This window comes from Ursus arctos, unplaced genomic scaffold, assembly GCF_023065955.2.
Source record: "Ursus arctos isolate Adak ecotype North America unplaced genomic scaffold, UrsArc2.0 scaffold_27, whole genome shotgun sequence".
NCBI classification, from domain to species: domain Eukaryota; kingdom Metazoa; phylum Chordata; class Mammalia; order Carnivora; family Ursidae; genus Ursus; species Ursus arctos.
Window position 1 is genome coordinate 36,472,188 of NW_026622952.1, and position 14,744 is coordinate 36,486,931.

Below are 14,744 nucleotides of genomic sequence, written 5' to 3' on the forward strand. Positions count from 1 at the left end.
CCCACATCACAATATAGTCTGAGCTTAGCATAATAATAGTAAACACCTATAAAACACTTATTAGGTGCCAAGCCCTGTTAGTAAGTACTTCTACAATGAATACATCCTCACTGTAGCTCTAGGAAACACATTATTACCCCCCCTTTTACAGATGAAGAAACTGAGACTCCAAGAGATGAAGTATTTGTGTCTAAGGCTACACAATTGTAGGACTCATACCTGACCCGATGGCCAAAGCTGAGAGATCATTCTCTTAACCTGTGTTAGCTCATGGTGACAGGTGCATGATGAGTCCTCAACAAATATTTGTTGCCAGAAAGAATGATGGAGCCATCAGATTTAAGAGTTAAGTGGGATATAGGTTAATAGCTGCCCAAATAGTCCATGAGTGGTGAAGGGACTGGGGACAGCTGGTCTGTTTTCACATCTCCCCATGGGGGTCAGTGAAGGACTGCTGCTAAATTACAGAAGCTTGAGTGATGGCTTTGCACAGTTTGGCCTACATCTGCCCCTCAGGATGCCTCAGCATAATGTGGAGAGAGAGGCCAGTTCCCCCCTACCTCTGGAGGGGAACATATAAAGCCTCTAAGTACTAGATAAGAATCAGGGTCTTTAGTTGTTATTTCTTTGAAAAGATTTTATGAATGATATTATTTGGGGCAAAAATAAAAAAATTATATTTTTAATTTCTAGTGTGAGAATGGATTATATACCAGAATGACTCCTATAAATGACTTTCATTAGAATGACTTTTATGGAGGAAGGTCAAATATCTCCTTAATCTTGTACTTAAAAGCCACAACCCTAACCTATGGAATTTACCAGAATTCCCTCTGCATAACAATGTAAGAAACTCTGTGGGAAGTTTTGCTATGAGGATCCAAGAACAGCATTATATGAAATGAAAAACAGGAAAAATGAAATAAGATAAAAACAGAGAAGGGGCGCCTGGGTGGCACAGCGGTTAAAGCGTCTGCCTTCGGCTCAGGGTGTGATCCTGGCGTTCCGGGATCGGGCCCCACATCAGGCTCCTCCGCTATGAGCCTGCTTCTTCCTCTCCCACTCCCCCTGCTGTGTTCCCTGTCTCGCTGGCTGTCTCTGTCTCTGTCAAATAAATAAATAAAATCTTTAAAAAAAAAAAACAAAAAACAGAGAGGGAGGTAAACCGTAAGAGACTTGTAACTCTAGGGAACAAACTGAGGGTTGCTGGAGGGGAGGAGTGTGGGGGATGGGGTAATTGAGTGATGGGCATTAAGGAGGGCATTTGATGTAATGAGCACTGGGTGTTCTGTGCAACTGATGAATCACTAAATTGTACCCCTGAAACTAATAATACACTATGTGTTAACTAAATTGAATTTAAATAAATTTTAAAAAAAGAAACAGGAAATGATACCTCTTCAAAATATAGTTGGCCTCGGAGGAAATATGCCAGAGCATCCCCTCTTCTTATTCTTTCCTTCAAGAGCTGCAATGCCTTATCCACCAAATTCGCATGGCTGTAACGATCTGGTTTTTAAAAGGTAAAGAACCTCATCTTTATCCATATGATATGAATTTCCTCTCTTGAAGTCATGAATTATATAGAACTCATCTGGCACTGTTTATACTAGTTTCCTTCCTAGTTCTCATTCATAAAACTGGCCTCCTTAGCTCAAGGGGAAAAACATGATCACAGCACCTAACACCATGCCTTGTATAATCATAAAATATGTATTGATTGCTTTCCAAACCAACCCTGTTTACTACAAGGCAGGAGCTCTAGCAATGCAGTCTGTGTGCAGTTCTTTAGGCAAAGCTACCCTGTGGATGAGTGAAATTCTTAATGTGAGCCTTAATTAGAACTATTCAAACCAAATGAGCTAGTAACCATTCCCAATTTAATATTAGTAAGTCTACAGAAACAAAATGGTAGCTTTAAATGCCAATTTGAAGTAAAGTATGGCATTGTTTTCTTTAATAGAAGTGACATCTGGCTTCTCTCTTCCAGAAGGGTGTCCTAAAATCCTAAGAGTAAAACCAGGACTGGAATCTAATTATGAGACTTCTCCACTGACGATTTGCTACCAGATAAGCAGCCATGTCTCAGATTCTTACAGGAAAGCTAAAAAGGACTGTAAATTTAACCACTTCCTTGACAGCAGTTAAGACTCCTACTTCTTGTCTTTTTTGCTCTGGTGTACGGAATTAACTCGTAGTGAGAATATTATCAGAATTTGTACCAGTCTTTTCCTTCCTCCATTGGAAGAATTTTGGGTTCTTAGCACCATACTGGGATAAAGAGGTATAAAAGGGGTTCTTGGGCAACTTTTCACTGGTCAGCTTCATCCTGTTTCCACAACGTGTATTCTGTAAACAAGAATAAAAAACAAGATGGTAGAAATGTCTTCCTTCAGAAAAAACGCAAAGACTCCATTCTCACTTGGCACTCGTTATAAAATGCAACCTCCCTGCATTTGCCTCAGGATAGGGCAGCACACTACCAGCTCTGGGATGTGCACGTGCTTTCTGAGGAAACCAGGGCCCTCCGTATCCACGAGAGGCACAGTTTTGTTTCCACAGCGTGGGAGGAATGACGAGAGCCATTTGCAAGTCCTCTCTGGCTGCGAGTTCACACCTGCGGCGGCTTGTGTCACCTACCAACCTGCCACCAGTAGGAACTGGGGGGCCCCGCCCCTAGATAGAGTTCTTGTGCACCGGTACTTTGCCGTGTAATTGAAGCTCATGATACTCATTCATTTCAAATTAAAGCATTTGTCTCTTGTACCTGGGAATACACTTTATTTTAGCTGTGTTGTTCAGTTTTATCTTCCCGTCTGTATTGGATTGCCATGTTTTAAGATGGATCACAGTTGCATGGAAAATCAAAGCCTTCATATAAAATGTGGTGGCCACCTCATTTGGGATGAAGGAGTCCAGGTTGGCCCAGGCTGAGGGTAGTGAGACAGCAAACTCAGTTGTTGCTATGCGTTTCTGTTTACTCCTTGGCATTCTACTGTTCCAGCTGACTTTAACCAATCAGGAACGAGCTTCCGGTACAGGCTCCTGATTGGTGTTGAGGAGAAGAACTCGGGGCCTTTAGTGGGATTGGAAAGCTGCACTTAAACTATTATGTGAAACTGCTTTGGACAATAAATTGCTTCGTTCACAAGAATGAAGTGCAGAAAAGGGAGATAATTCAGTAAATTAGGGGGGGGAAAAACCGCTGCAGTATCTGTCATTTTGGAAGAGGCATTTAATCTTTTAAAAAGTCAGCTTCCTCATCTGTAGTCTGGACTATAAGTCGTTTGAACTAGAGGATTTCTAAATGTCTGTTGCTAGATATATAAAATTTTTTGATTCTATGATTCCAAAACCCTTTTGTTTGTATTAGTGAATGTAAAAGTTTCCAATGAGCTTTAGGCTGAAGCAATAATAGGTAAAGTATTTAGAAGAAAACCAATTCAAATAGGATGACGTGGATAGCATTATCAATTTACTCAGAAACCGGTTATAGAAGTTTTTATTTTACTGAAGAAGTCAGCCTGTGTGCTACTGTATCCAAAAGGGCTAAGAAAAAACTTGGCATATTCAGGAAGGTCATTGGAAATGAAGCAAGTCAAAAAACAATACTCTACCTTCTTTGAACTCCTCTTGCTCTCTGTAGGTACAATACTGCACATGGGTTTTGTTGTAGCTTAACAGAAGTGTTGGAGGAGGTCTAGAAAACATAAGCAAAAGGTGATTGAGCTCTTACTTAAATGCCAGGTGTGTTCTAAGTGCTTCACAGGCACTTTGTAACTCCTACAAAACTTTATGAGATAGGAGCTATTATGGGGCCCTTTTAACATCTGAGGACACCGAAGAGTTTAAGTAACTTGCCTAAGGTCACAGGGCTAGGAAGCGGGACAGTTGGGACACCCAGCACCTCATCATTATTCTATACTGTTCTCCAAAACCTGAGACTAATATGATTTTTCTAAATGGCAGGACCCCTGTAAGAGAATACACCAAATTTAGTATTTTTTAAGTCTAGAAAATGAGATACGAGATGATTTTTAAAAGGCAAGTTTGCGTTTATTTCTGTCAAATCTTGGGATTAGATATAAAATCATCATTTGAAACTTGACTACTGTTTGCCTAACATGCTGTAAATTTAGAAAATTCTCTAATAAAAATTGTAGACATTAAATGATGATATAGAATCTGAGAGAAATCCACAACTTTAAAGGGAAGGGTCGGTGTAACGGTCGCTGACGGTGTGCTTCCCAGATCTTCTTTACTAGTTAGGGCCCCATCTCCAGCTGCGGTGAATGTTAATTGAAAACGACTCACAGCTGTTCCTTCTTTCTTTGTCCCCCTGCCAAACCTGAGTCCCCTCACTCCTGGACACTTCGCTCCCTTCTTAGAGACTGATCACTGGCATGAGCACTTGGAAGGCCAGTTCCTCTTGAGAGACATGATCTGCATGAGTTGTGAGCATTGGGGCACATCCTTTCCGGGTATGTCAAGAACACAGGCCATGATTGCTTTTTACCTGGTCCATTTCTCAGGGTTGTGTTTGCCGTGAGTACCCTTGAGGGATAGGGTCATATCTCCCCACAGATAAAGAACAGGCTTGTTTTTCTAAAAAGTACTAAATCCTTCCCCTCCTCCAATGCTTAGTTCTGTTCTCTTATTATACAGCCTACTGAATATGCAGGCATCCATCATGGGTCCTTTGTATGACCTCTGTGGGAATTAGGGGTCGTAGGGAACCAGTTTCAGCATCATGCTGACACTCTGGCTATTGCTTTTGCTAAGAGTGAGAAAGTCATTTATCTCTGACCCAGGAGTCTTGTGTGTTCTGCCAACATCCGTGAAACAGGCTAGCTTGTTAGTTGTGAGTCGAGTAAAACCTCAGGCCCTGAGCAGTTCTTGGCACCCCTTTGCCTCAAGCTGAGATGAACTCAGAAATGTGAGATGTTCTCTATGAGACAGAATGAAGCTAGTTGCCATCTGAGCCCACATTCCTACTTAGCATCCCCTCCTTGCCAGATTGTCTTCACTTCCCTTCTGCTGAGAGTAGGGCCCAGCACATCACTTGAACAAAAATCGCTGGCTCAAACTCTGCTTCTAGGGAACTTGACCTAATACAACAGAGATGTATAGAGGAAGAGGTATTTTATTCCTGTTTTTCTAAAGTTGCCATAATAAAGGATAACTTGCCTTTCAATAAAATGTTAGATACAGTATACCGTGGTTAATATGTATAGTATATGAATTTTTTGATAAAATAATACATCATTGGTAAGAGGACTAAAATTAGTCTAATGATGAATAACCTTATTGAAAATGCTGGATGACGGCAAGGAAAGAATGATCTGAGAGTAGCGGAAGTCTACAGAGATGGAGATGGAAGTTACAGCTACTTCTCTAGCCGTCAGCAGAGTCGTGTCAGACAGAACTACAGGACAGAGTTGCCTCCTGAGGACGAGATGAAGCTAAATGAGTATTTCTTTAAGATTCAGGCAAGTTGGGACTCCTCTATGGTTATGGCTTAGCAGGGATTCGAATCAGAATGGAAATAAAAGAAATGATAAACTTGAAAATCCAGGGGAAAGAGACAAGTGTTTAGAACAGACTAGATTGTAGTACTACAAGTGAGAAATCATTAAGTAAGGCTTAATTATAACGCCGAAAGACTTCTGTTTAATTTTTAAAAACTTAGACTGAACAGATACAAAATAACTTTTGGACATATGTGTAAAGAATGAAGAAAAACAATACAATTAACATCCATTGCTTGGCATTTAATGTTTAAAAGGTACATGACCTTTAAATCTCCTGTAGGCTCCTCATTTAGTCTTCATCCTTCCTCCCCCCTTCCATCCGCCCTACCCAAACACTCCCTACTCTCCTGGTAAGCGCCTTTTTCATGGTTCTTAGCTTTTCATGTTTTCTCTTCTGTTAAGTATCTGCCTTTGTGTCGTTTGTCTTGTTGAGCTGTATGTAGTCCTTCATATGTCAGGCGTGTCTCTTATAAATAGGATACATTTAGATTTGTTGATTCTTTTTTATACGCAGGCTGATAATCTTTGATTATTACTGGTACGTTTAGTTTTTTACATTTATTTTAATCACTATTAAACTGGAATTATTTTGTACTTCCAATCCATCTGCTTTATTCATGCTTCTTCTTCTCTTTTATTGCCCGCTGTTGGATTTATTGAACTGACTAGGTGTTTATTTTGCTTTGGGAATGTTGAACTTCCTGAGTCTTCCTGGTGTCTCTTAATAACTCTAAAAAATTCTCAGACATAGTGTATTTGTGTTAGTTTCGGTTTCCTAAAGCTGCTGTAACAAATTACCACAAACTTTGTGGCTTAAAACAACAAAAATGTGGGGCGCCTGGGTGGCACAGCGGTTAAGCGTCTGCCTTTGGCTCAGGGCGTGATCCCGGCATTCTGGGATCGAGCCCCACATCAGGCTCCTCCGCTATGAGCCTGCTTCTTCCTCTCCCACTCCCCCTGCTTGTGTTCCCTCTCTCGCTGGCTGTCTCTATCTCTGTCAGATAAATAAATAAAATCTTTAAATAAATAAATAAATAAATAAATAAATAAATAAATAAATAAAACAAAAATGTGTTCTTTCCTAGTTTTGGAGTGTAGAAGTCCCAAATCAGGGCCATGGTCCCTCTGGTTTTAGGGAAGAAACCATCCCAGATCTCTTTCCTAGTTTCTGGTGTTTGCTGGCAATCTTTGGGGATCCTAGGCTTGTAGGCTATGTCACTCCAATCTCTGCCTCTGTCTTCGCATGGCCTTCTCTATGTGTCTCCTCTATCCCTGTGTGTCCTCTGCCTATAAGGACACCAGCCCCTGGATTTGGGGCCCACCCTAATCCAGTATGACCTGAACTTCACTTGATTTTTTGTAAAGATCTTATTTTCAAATAAGGTTACATTCACAGGAATTAGGTTTTAGGACTTTGAATATATCTTTTTGGAGAACACAGTTCAACCCCCTACATTCTTCAAATATGGCTTCTGCCCTGTTCTATCCCTCTTCTCTTTCTGGCATTCCAATTAGACCTTCCTCTCATCTCTTTCTCTGTTTTTCACATTTCCCATCTGTTTGTCTCTTTTTGCTGTGTTCTAAGTAATCGCTTCAGCACCCTCTCCCATTTTATTAATCCTTTCTTTAGCCACGTTTGGTCTGCTGTTAATATTTAAAATTTTAATATTAAATATTTAAAACGTTTTTATTGAAGTGTAATATAAATACAGAAATATATAGGTAAGTTTACGGCTTGATGAATTTTCACTCAGATCAAGAAAGAGAAAATTACCAGCACCCCAGAAGCCTCCCTAGTACTCCCTTCTAGTTACTACATAAACCTACATGTACATACAATATTGCATAAGTGATTTTTGCAGCCTTTGTATACCATATAAACAGAGTCATGCGCTCTGTATTATTTTGTGTCTGGGCTTCTAGTGTTCAACATTGTTTGGGGGTTCATCCATTTTGTTGTGTTGGTTGTAGCTTTCCACTTCTTGTTGCTGTATAATATTACATTGTGTGAATATGTCATAATCTCTCTCTTGTACTTGATGGACACTCGGGTAGTTTCTATTTTGGACTTTTGAGAACAGTTCTGCTATGAACATTCTTGTACCTGTTTTTTCCCCTAAACATTTGTGGGCATTTCTCTTGGGTATAAACATAGGAGTAGTCATTCCTTTGTCGATGGGTATGCACGTTCAGCTCTAGTAGATACTGCCAAGTAGTTTCCAAGTGCTTGTGCACAAATTACTTTCTAAAATTAAGTGCTTGTTTTGGATCTCTGGAACTTTAGGTAATTTATGGTAAGACTGCTTCGTTCATCTGAGTTTTCAGTTGAAATCACCCATTCAGTTAGGCCAATTTATCAGAAGTCCTGGTAGCAAGTTCTTAGTGGTCTTGACTCTGACAGGTAGGAGACAGCCTTCCGTTCAGGACTTGTTCATCTTGTACCGTGCGCTTCGTACCTCTGCCTAACACCCGCCGTCATCCCACCCCAGCCCTGGTAACTGCCGTTCTACTTTCTGCTTCTGCGAATTTGACTGTTTTAATCCCTTATGTAAGTGGGATCATGTTATATTTGTCCTTCTGCATCTGGCCTCTTCTACTTAGCATAACGTCCTCCACGTTCGTCCATGTTGCACAGTTGGCAGAATTTCCTCCTTTTTGAAGACTGAATGATATTCCACTATTATGTAAATACAACATTTTCTTTATTCACCCGTCAGTGGACATTTAGTTTGCTTCAGTGTCTTGGCTTTTGTGACTAATGCTGCAATGAACATGGAAGTGCAAATCTTACTTTCAGATTCTAATTTCAATTCAAAATATTCAGAAGTAGGTTTGCTGGATTATATGGTAGTTCTGTTTTTAATTTTCTGAGGAACCTCCATACTGTTTTCCACAGTGGCTGCACCAATTTCCATTCCCACCAACAGTGCATGAGGGTCCCTTTTTTCCCATCCTCACCAACACTTGTTGTCTTTTGTTTTTATGATAAAAGTTGTTCTAATGGATGCGAGGTTTTCTCATTGTGGTTTTGATTTGTTTTTCCCTGATGATCAGTGAAGTTGAACACCTTTTCATATACGTTTTGGCCATATGTATGTCTTCTTTTGAGAAATGTCTATTCAGGTCCTTTGCCCATTTGTATTTATTTATTTATTTTTATTTTTTTAAATTTTGATTCCGGTAAAGCTAACGTACAGTGTTATACTAGTTTCAGGTGTAATACAGTGATTCAGCAATTCTATACATGACTCAGTGCTCATCATGATAAGTTGTACTCTTAATCCTCCTTTGCCCATTTTTAAATTGGGTGTTTTTTGTTTGTTGCTATTGAGTTTTACAAATCGAAGTTCAATTTGTTTTTTTTTTTTTTTTCGTTTGTGCTTTAGGTGTCATATCTAAGATAAGAAAACAATTGCCTATGCCAAGGTCACAAAGACTTACCCCTTTGTTTTCTTCCAAAAGTTTCATTGTTTCAGCTATAGGTTTTTGCTCCATTTTGAGTTATTTTGGTATACAGTGTGAGGGAGGGGTTCATAGTAAGTCTTTTGCATGTGGGTACCCATTTGCCCCAGTACTATTTGTTTCAAAGACTGTTATTCCCCCAGCTTCTGTTATACTTTTAACTAAAGTAGTTCTGTTTTGAAGTATGTGTATTAAATATTTTACAGGAAACTTTGGCCTTTAAATTTTGTTCTGAACAATCTAATTATTTTCAGAGGTAAAAACTTATTTAGAGATAGAGTTAGGAATGAATTTCTACTTTAAGTGGTAAATCAAAAAATGTCTTAAATTAAGAACGGGAACTTCTCTTGGTGTATGGAAAGTAGTTTCTATTTACAACTTCTACTTGTATATCGTCAGTAACAGGTAAAATACATAACTACTAGATTAAATTTACAACTATTTTAACAATACAACTTAAATATTAAGGATTATTTTAATTTTGTTTAGGTGAAGGTGGCCTTTATGTACTGAAATAGAGGGCATCTGCCATTATGTACCTACCTCATCAAGCAAAAAGTGGTTTCATTTAATTTAGGAACTTGGCTTCAGAAATGGTAAAGAACATGGGGGCTAGATTTCCCTCATCCTCTTTGTATGATAAAAAATTAGAGAGCATGTTAAGTGGTTAATATCGATAAGTGGGAAAAATTTACTATCCAATATGGTCAGTAAGGTATCAGGAGATCTGGTTTAAGGATCTTCGGAGAGGAACCAGGCTATTGGGGCTGCAGAGAATACGCGTGAGCCTCAGCCATGCTGGAGGTGTCCCCCATCTCTGATAATGCACAGCCTGGACCCCAACAAGCTGAAGGATACAATTATTAGAGAAAGAGGAACAAAGTCAGAGAAGGTCTTGTGAAATTGTTGCTGGGCTCAGGATGGGGAGGAAGAGAATGAAGTCGTAGGTGAAAAACTGCGAGAATGGAGGGTGGCTAAGCTCTGCTGTCCTTGGTGAAATTGAGAGTGAAGGTAAATGCTGGAGGCACGTAGAGCCTTCTGGTAGAAGCACCTCTCTTGCCTGGAGACAGATGCTACCTGGACATACAATATGATATCCTCTCATTGGCTCTCATGTAAATGCAAAGTAGAAAGATCTAGAATCACACATAGGGCCACTTCAACATGTCACAGATAGTATTAAAAATATTTACTCCAATTCCCTTTGGATTTTGGTAAAATCAGATTCCCTCCTTGGAGAATCTTGGGATTTCTTGCAGCAGGTAGCCCTTAAGAAAGTGTCTTTTGCTTCCCTGTGTGTTGATCATACACTCAACACGGTACGCACATCTGGGTTGGCCTGATATTTTATTCATGTAAAAGTTGAATGTTTCCAACTCCTAAATAGCAGTTCTCACCAAAGTATCCCTCCCTGTTTTTTAAAACAAATTTTTAGGTATAAATGTAAACCTTTGGGAATGTGATAAAATTGTCTAAAAATGGTTTATAAATTTTTTTATGGAATAGCTAAAGTTAATTTAAATGTAAAACTGCTGTGAAAATGAGTTTAAGATTTTTAGTGTCTTTTATGGGTTACTCTTGTGTTCCTGTGCAGAAAAGAATTACACAACTGGCCCGAGGCTGCCGTCTTTCGAAGGACATTGCTGGCAAGGTTGGTCCTTGGTTGGCATTTGGGAACTTGACACTTGAGTTGTCCCCCAAATGACAAGACGAGTTTGCAGTGTTTATGTTTATATAAACAATATGATGATGGGTGGTGGATATGTTTTCCTTCTGGAATTCTGTACTTTTTAGTAGTTGCTAGGCAGAAGATACCTACGTGACCAGCCTCAAAAAAAAAAAAAAAAAAAATTGGGTCCTGAGTCTGTAATGGGCTTCTTTAGGCAGAAACATTGCACACAGGATCCTGCATTATTTACTGCTGCAGAAGGGAGCACACTTATTTAAAGTTCTTTTCAAATCAAGGTAGAACACTGAAGTTCCTATCATAATAGATAAACATTGTTACTGGTGCCCATGGAAATAGAGCTCAGTGAGTGTCCTGGGCAAAAATGCAAAGGCCTGTGTTTATTGTTATTGCTCCTTTCATTACTGTTGTCTAATAGTCATTAAAAGAATAGTAGGGCTCATATATTAACTGGAGGCGTAACCTGTACACATATATGGAAACTTAGAATAGTATGAATATTACTGAGATCTCAAAAGATAATATTGAATCAGGCAGTGGACTTCTGTTTTTTTTATTTTTTTTCCCCCTTCCAGTTAAGGTCTATTTGTTTATTTAAAACAAAAGTGTTTTTTTTTTTTTTTTTTTTAATGTCCTTCCTTTTCATGGCCTGAAATGAGAAAAGAAGAAAAAAAAAAAGTGTGGGAAAAGACAGGATGTCTTTTACTACCAGATAAGCAAGGGGTGGAAGAGCCTGGTAGCTTTTTCATTTTTCTCCAATTTACCATGTTTTCTGTGAGCAAATAAACCAGTCTAGGAAGGACTGATTTGTTAAAAATCTTGGTAATGACGTGGGATTCACGTGCCTCACCTGTCTTGTTCCTGCTGTGTGGAAACCGTTTTCGGCCAGTTAGGGCTACCACGGTCTTTCCTGAGGGAATTCACTCAACATCCAAAGGTAAATGACGGCACTTGTTACGATGAGCACTGGGTGTTGTATGTAACTGATGAATCACTACATTCTACTCCTGAAACCAATACTAAACTACATGTTAGCTAACTAGAATTTAAATAAAAATTTGAAAAAAACACAATGCATTCTATTCAGCTACTCTCTTTATATTCCTTAAAAGAAAGAAATAGGTTGCACAATAAATGCTTTTACTGCATTTATTGTGGTTGGTCAGTTAAACAAGAATCAATATAGAAATTAATAGAGTATATTATCATACCATATACGTTTTAACTTATAACATGTAAATATATATTACTTTCCAATCTGTTCATCTAGGGTCAGAAGCTATTTCCTTAAATAGAGGTTGAATGTGAGAGTTTAGAGTTGTCTTTCTTTCATAAACCATAGGCATATGAATTCAATTTTATGTTTCTTTCAAATGGAGTATGAGTTTAAAAATGCCCATGAAACAGTCTGAATGTAGAGCTATTTCTCATCTTTTACGGTTGATTTATCCTCACCTACTTGGAAACCATTTTTCTTAGAGACTTGATGATTTTGAAAGAATTGAGTTTAGTTTTCTTAAAAATTATAGTTCTCACTGCTCCTATTTCACCAGTTATGTAATGTTTAATTATATTAGATATTATAATCTTTATAGATGTGGAAAAAAATTCAAAGTGATGTGAGCCCAAGTAACTGAGCATTCTAGAAACAGCCTGGTAAGACCTCCCAGTGACCAATGCAATGGGCAGTGTGTTTTACAGAGGAACTGAAGTGTATTGGTCAATCAGAACAAAAAACTAGTGAATGGTTTTGAAAACTTTGTGAGATTTTTTTGTTCTTTTGATTAAAACTAGCTTCATAAGGTTTTAGGTATCTTCTGTCATTACTGTATTTGGAAAGAGGGTTACTTAAAAGTGAAACTAAATATTTGAATAAACAAAAACTAATAGCCGTGGTCTACAGAAAGAAAAAGAATATGTAATGGTTTAATTTTGCCTCAAGTCCTCTTTTTTAAAATAAACTTTGTATTTTATAACAATGAGATTTACAGAAAATCGCAAAGATAGTACAGAGAATTGCCCCACTCAGTTTCCTCTATTTTCTCTTTTCGTTTATTTTCTGCCAAATACTCTTTATAATTTGTTTTATTTGAATATAGTTGATGTTACATTAGTTTCAGGTGTACGACTTAGTGATTCAACTTTAGTGTATGTTTCCTTGAATGAAAGTGGTGTTTTTCCATGGATTGTAACAATATTCTCTAAGGACTTACTTTCTTTTGCTTTTAAGAAGCCAATCTTAGTAACTTTGAAATGATGACCAAAATTCTTTAAGATTTATATATAAGAAATGTGGTCTCTGGAGTCGAATGGTCTGAGATCAGCTCTACCCATTAACCTTAGATAAGTTATTGAACCTCCCTAAGCCTCAATTTCCTTTCCTGTAAAATGGAGCAGATAATAATACATATCTGTACTAATCTCAGGGCATAGCAAGTGCTCAGTGTCAATTTATTATAATAAATTGGAATAGACATTAGTGGTCATTTAATATAATTTCTTATTTGTAAATCTTTATTTTACATCACTGTTGTATGGGTATCATATTCTGCAACTCGATTGAATTGCACATAGTTAATTCTTAATACTGTGATATTTTATACTCCTTAGAAATACTCCTCCCTTCATGGAGGACCTGGCAAGCTCCTCCTACTCACCCTTCAAGACTCAGTCCACATATCTTTCATTCATTTGGTCACTTAGTCATCCAGCATTTTTTAAAAACATTCACTTTAAATGGCATCCCCTTTTTGGAAACACATCTACTGGCAAATGAAACATAAATAGAATTAACACTGCTTAGAAGAGTGCCCGTTGAATATGCATCTTAGATCATTTTCCTCTTTAGAAAACTGATCCCACATGCTATATGTTCAGTAATAACTCCAGCTGCTTGCTAGCAAGATAGTATTTCTTCCCCAAATGTATTTCTGCGTATTTTTGTGTTCCACCAGCTTTGTTCAGTTTTAGAAAGCTTTTAGGCGCATTACTAAGAGTAAACCAGATACTTAGCTGAGACATATTTTTCTGAAACATTGTGAGCAATGGACAAGTAGGAAGTGATTAAAAGGAGAAAAGCTTTACCAACGACTCACAAAATTCCCTTTCCTTGTAAAACTTACATATGTAACAAGAAGTTGACACTAATTACCAGACTTAACACTTGCTGAATAGAATCTTGTTTTAAATAAAAAGGATGTAATATGGAGGCAGATTGATCACACCAATATCCCATTGCACATGTTAACTGCAATGTAGGCTTAGAACTTCTCTGATAATACCTTGTATCATTTAAGAATTCCTGGAAATGAATTCTTAAATTCATTTTCATCTGTGTGAACCTGAAGCTCAATTACATGCTTTAAAAAACAGTGCTCTCCTGATAAACATGAGAAAAGGGAAATTGGCAGTGATCGTATGTTCTCAAATATCTCTGACATTCTTCAAATATCATAAAGAAGGAATTTTGAATAGTTTCAATATAAAAAGTACAGAACACAGGCACGATTCTATGTGTTTAAACATATATATTTTTATATATATACACACTTATGTTTAGCTATACATATGAATAAGAAGGTAGAAAAACTACCCCTTGGGTCAGTGCATAAATTTAATATTGTAAATCTATGTTATGTAATATTGTAAAATTATGTTATGGCTCTTATTACAAAATAAACAAGATCCTGCAACCAAAATTAGAGGCCACTCACTGAGCTTGTCCTCCAAAAGCATAATAATAAACACTATCTCCTTATCAGCCCTGCTCTCAAAGGTATCAGTAGGAAGAAGGAAATCACTGAGGATGTTAAGGAAAATGAATATATGGCTGCAGCGGTAGTTTCCTGCAAGATCGATCTGAAAAAAGCGTTTAGGGAAAGACAGTCGAGAGAGAACAGATGTGGTGGATGGCGGCAATGGGGAGTCAGGAAGTCTGTTTCTCAAGCACCGAAAGGAATGACTCAAGCAGGACTATCTGCAGAGCTCCCCGGGAGACCCGTCCCCCGCCGCGCTTTCCGCTCGGAGCCGCCGCGGGAAGAGCCAGCCCTTTAGGTCACAAACGT

The 14,744-nt window shown here is 38.2% G+C and overlaps 1 protein-coding gene across 1 annotated transcript in view; it reads right to left on the reverse strand.

Moving 5' to 3' along the window:
* The window catches only part of LRP2BP (LRP2 binding protein), a 38,495-nt gene that overhangs the window by 21,762 nt on the left and 1,989 nt on the right, over nucleotides 1-14,744 (reverse strand). The window contains exons 2-4 of the mRNA XM_026508608.4: nucleotides 3,618-3,700; nucleotides 2,223-2,349; nucleotides 1,397-1,509 (exon numbers count right to left, since the gene is read on the reverse strand). Coding sequence (XP_026364393.1) covers nucleotides 1,397-1,509; nucleotides 2,223-2,349; nucleotides 3,618-3,662 — 285 coding nt within the window. The 5' untranslated portion in view covers nucleotides 3,663-3,700. The remainder of the gene's footprint in view (nucleotides 1-1,396; nucleotides 1,510-2,222; nucleotides 2,350-3,617; nucleotides 3,701-14,744) is intronic.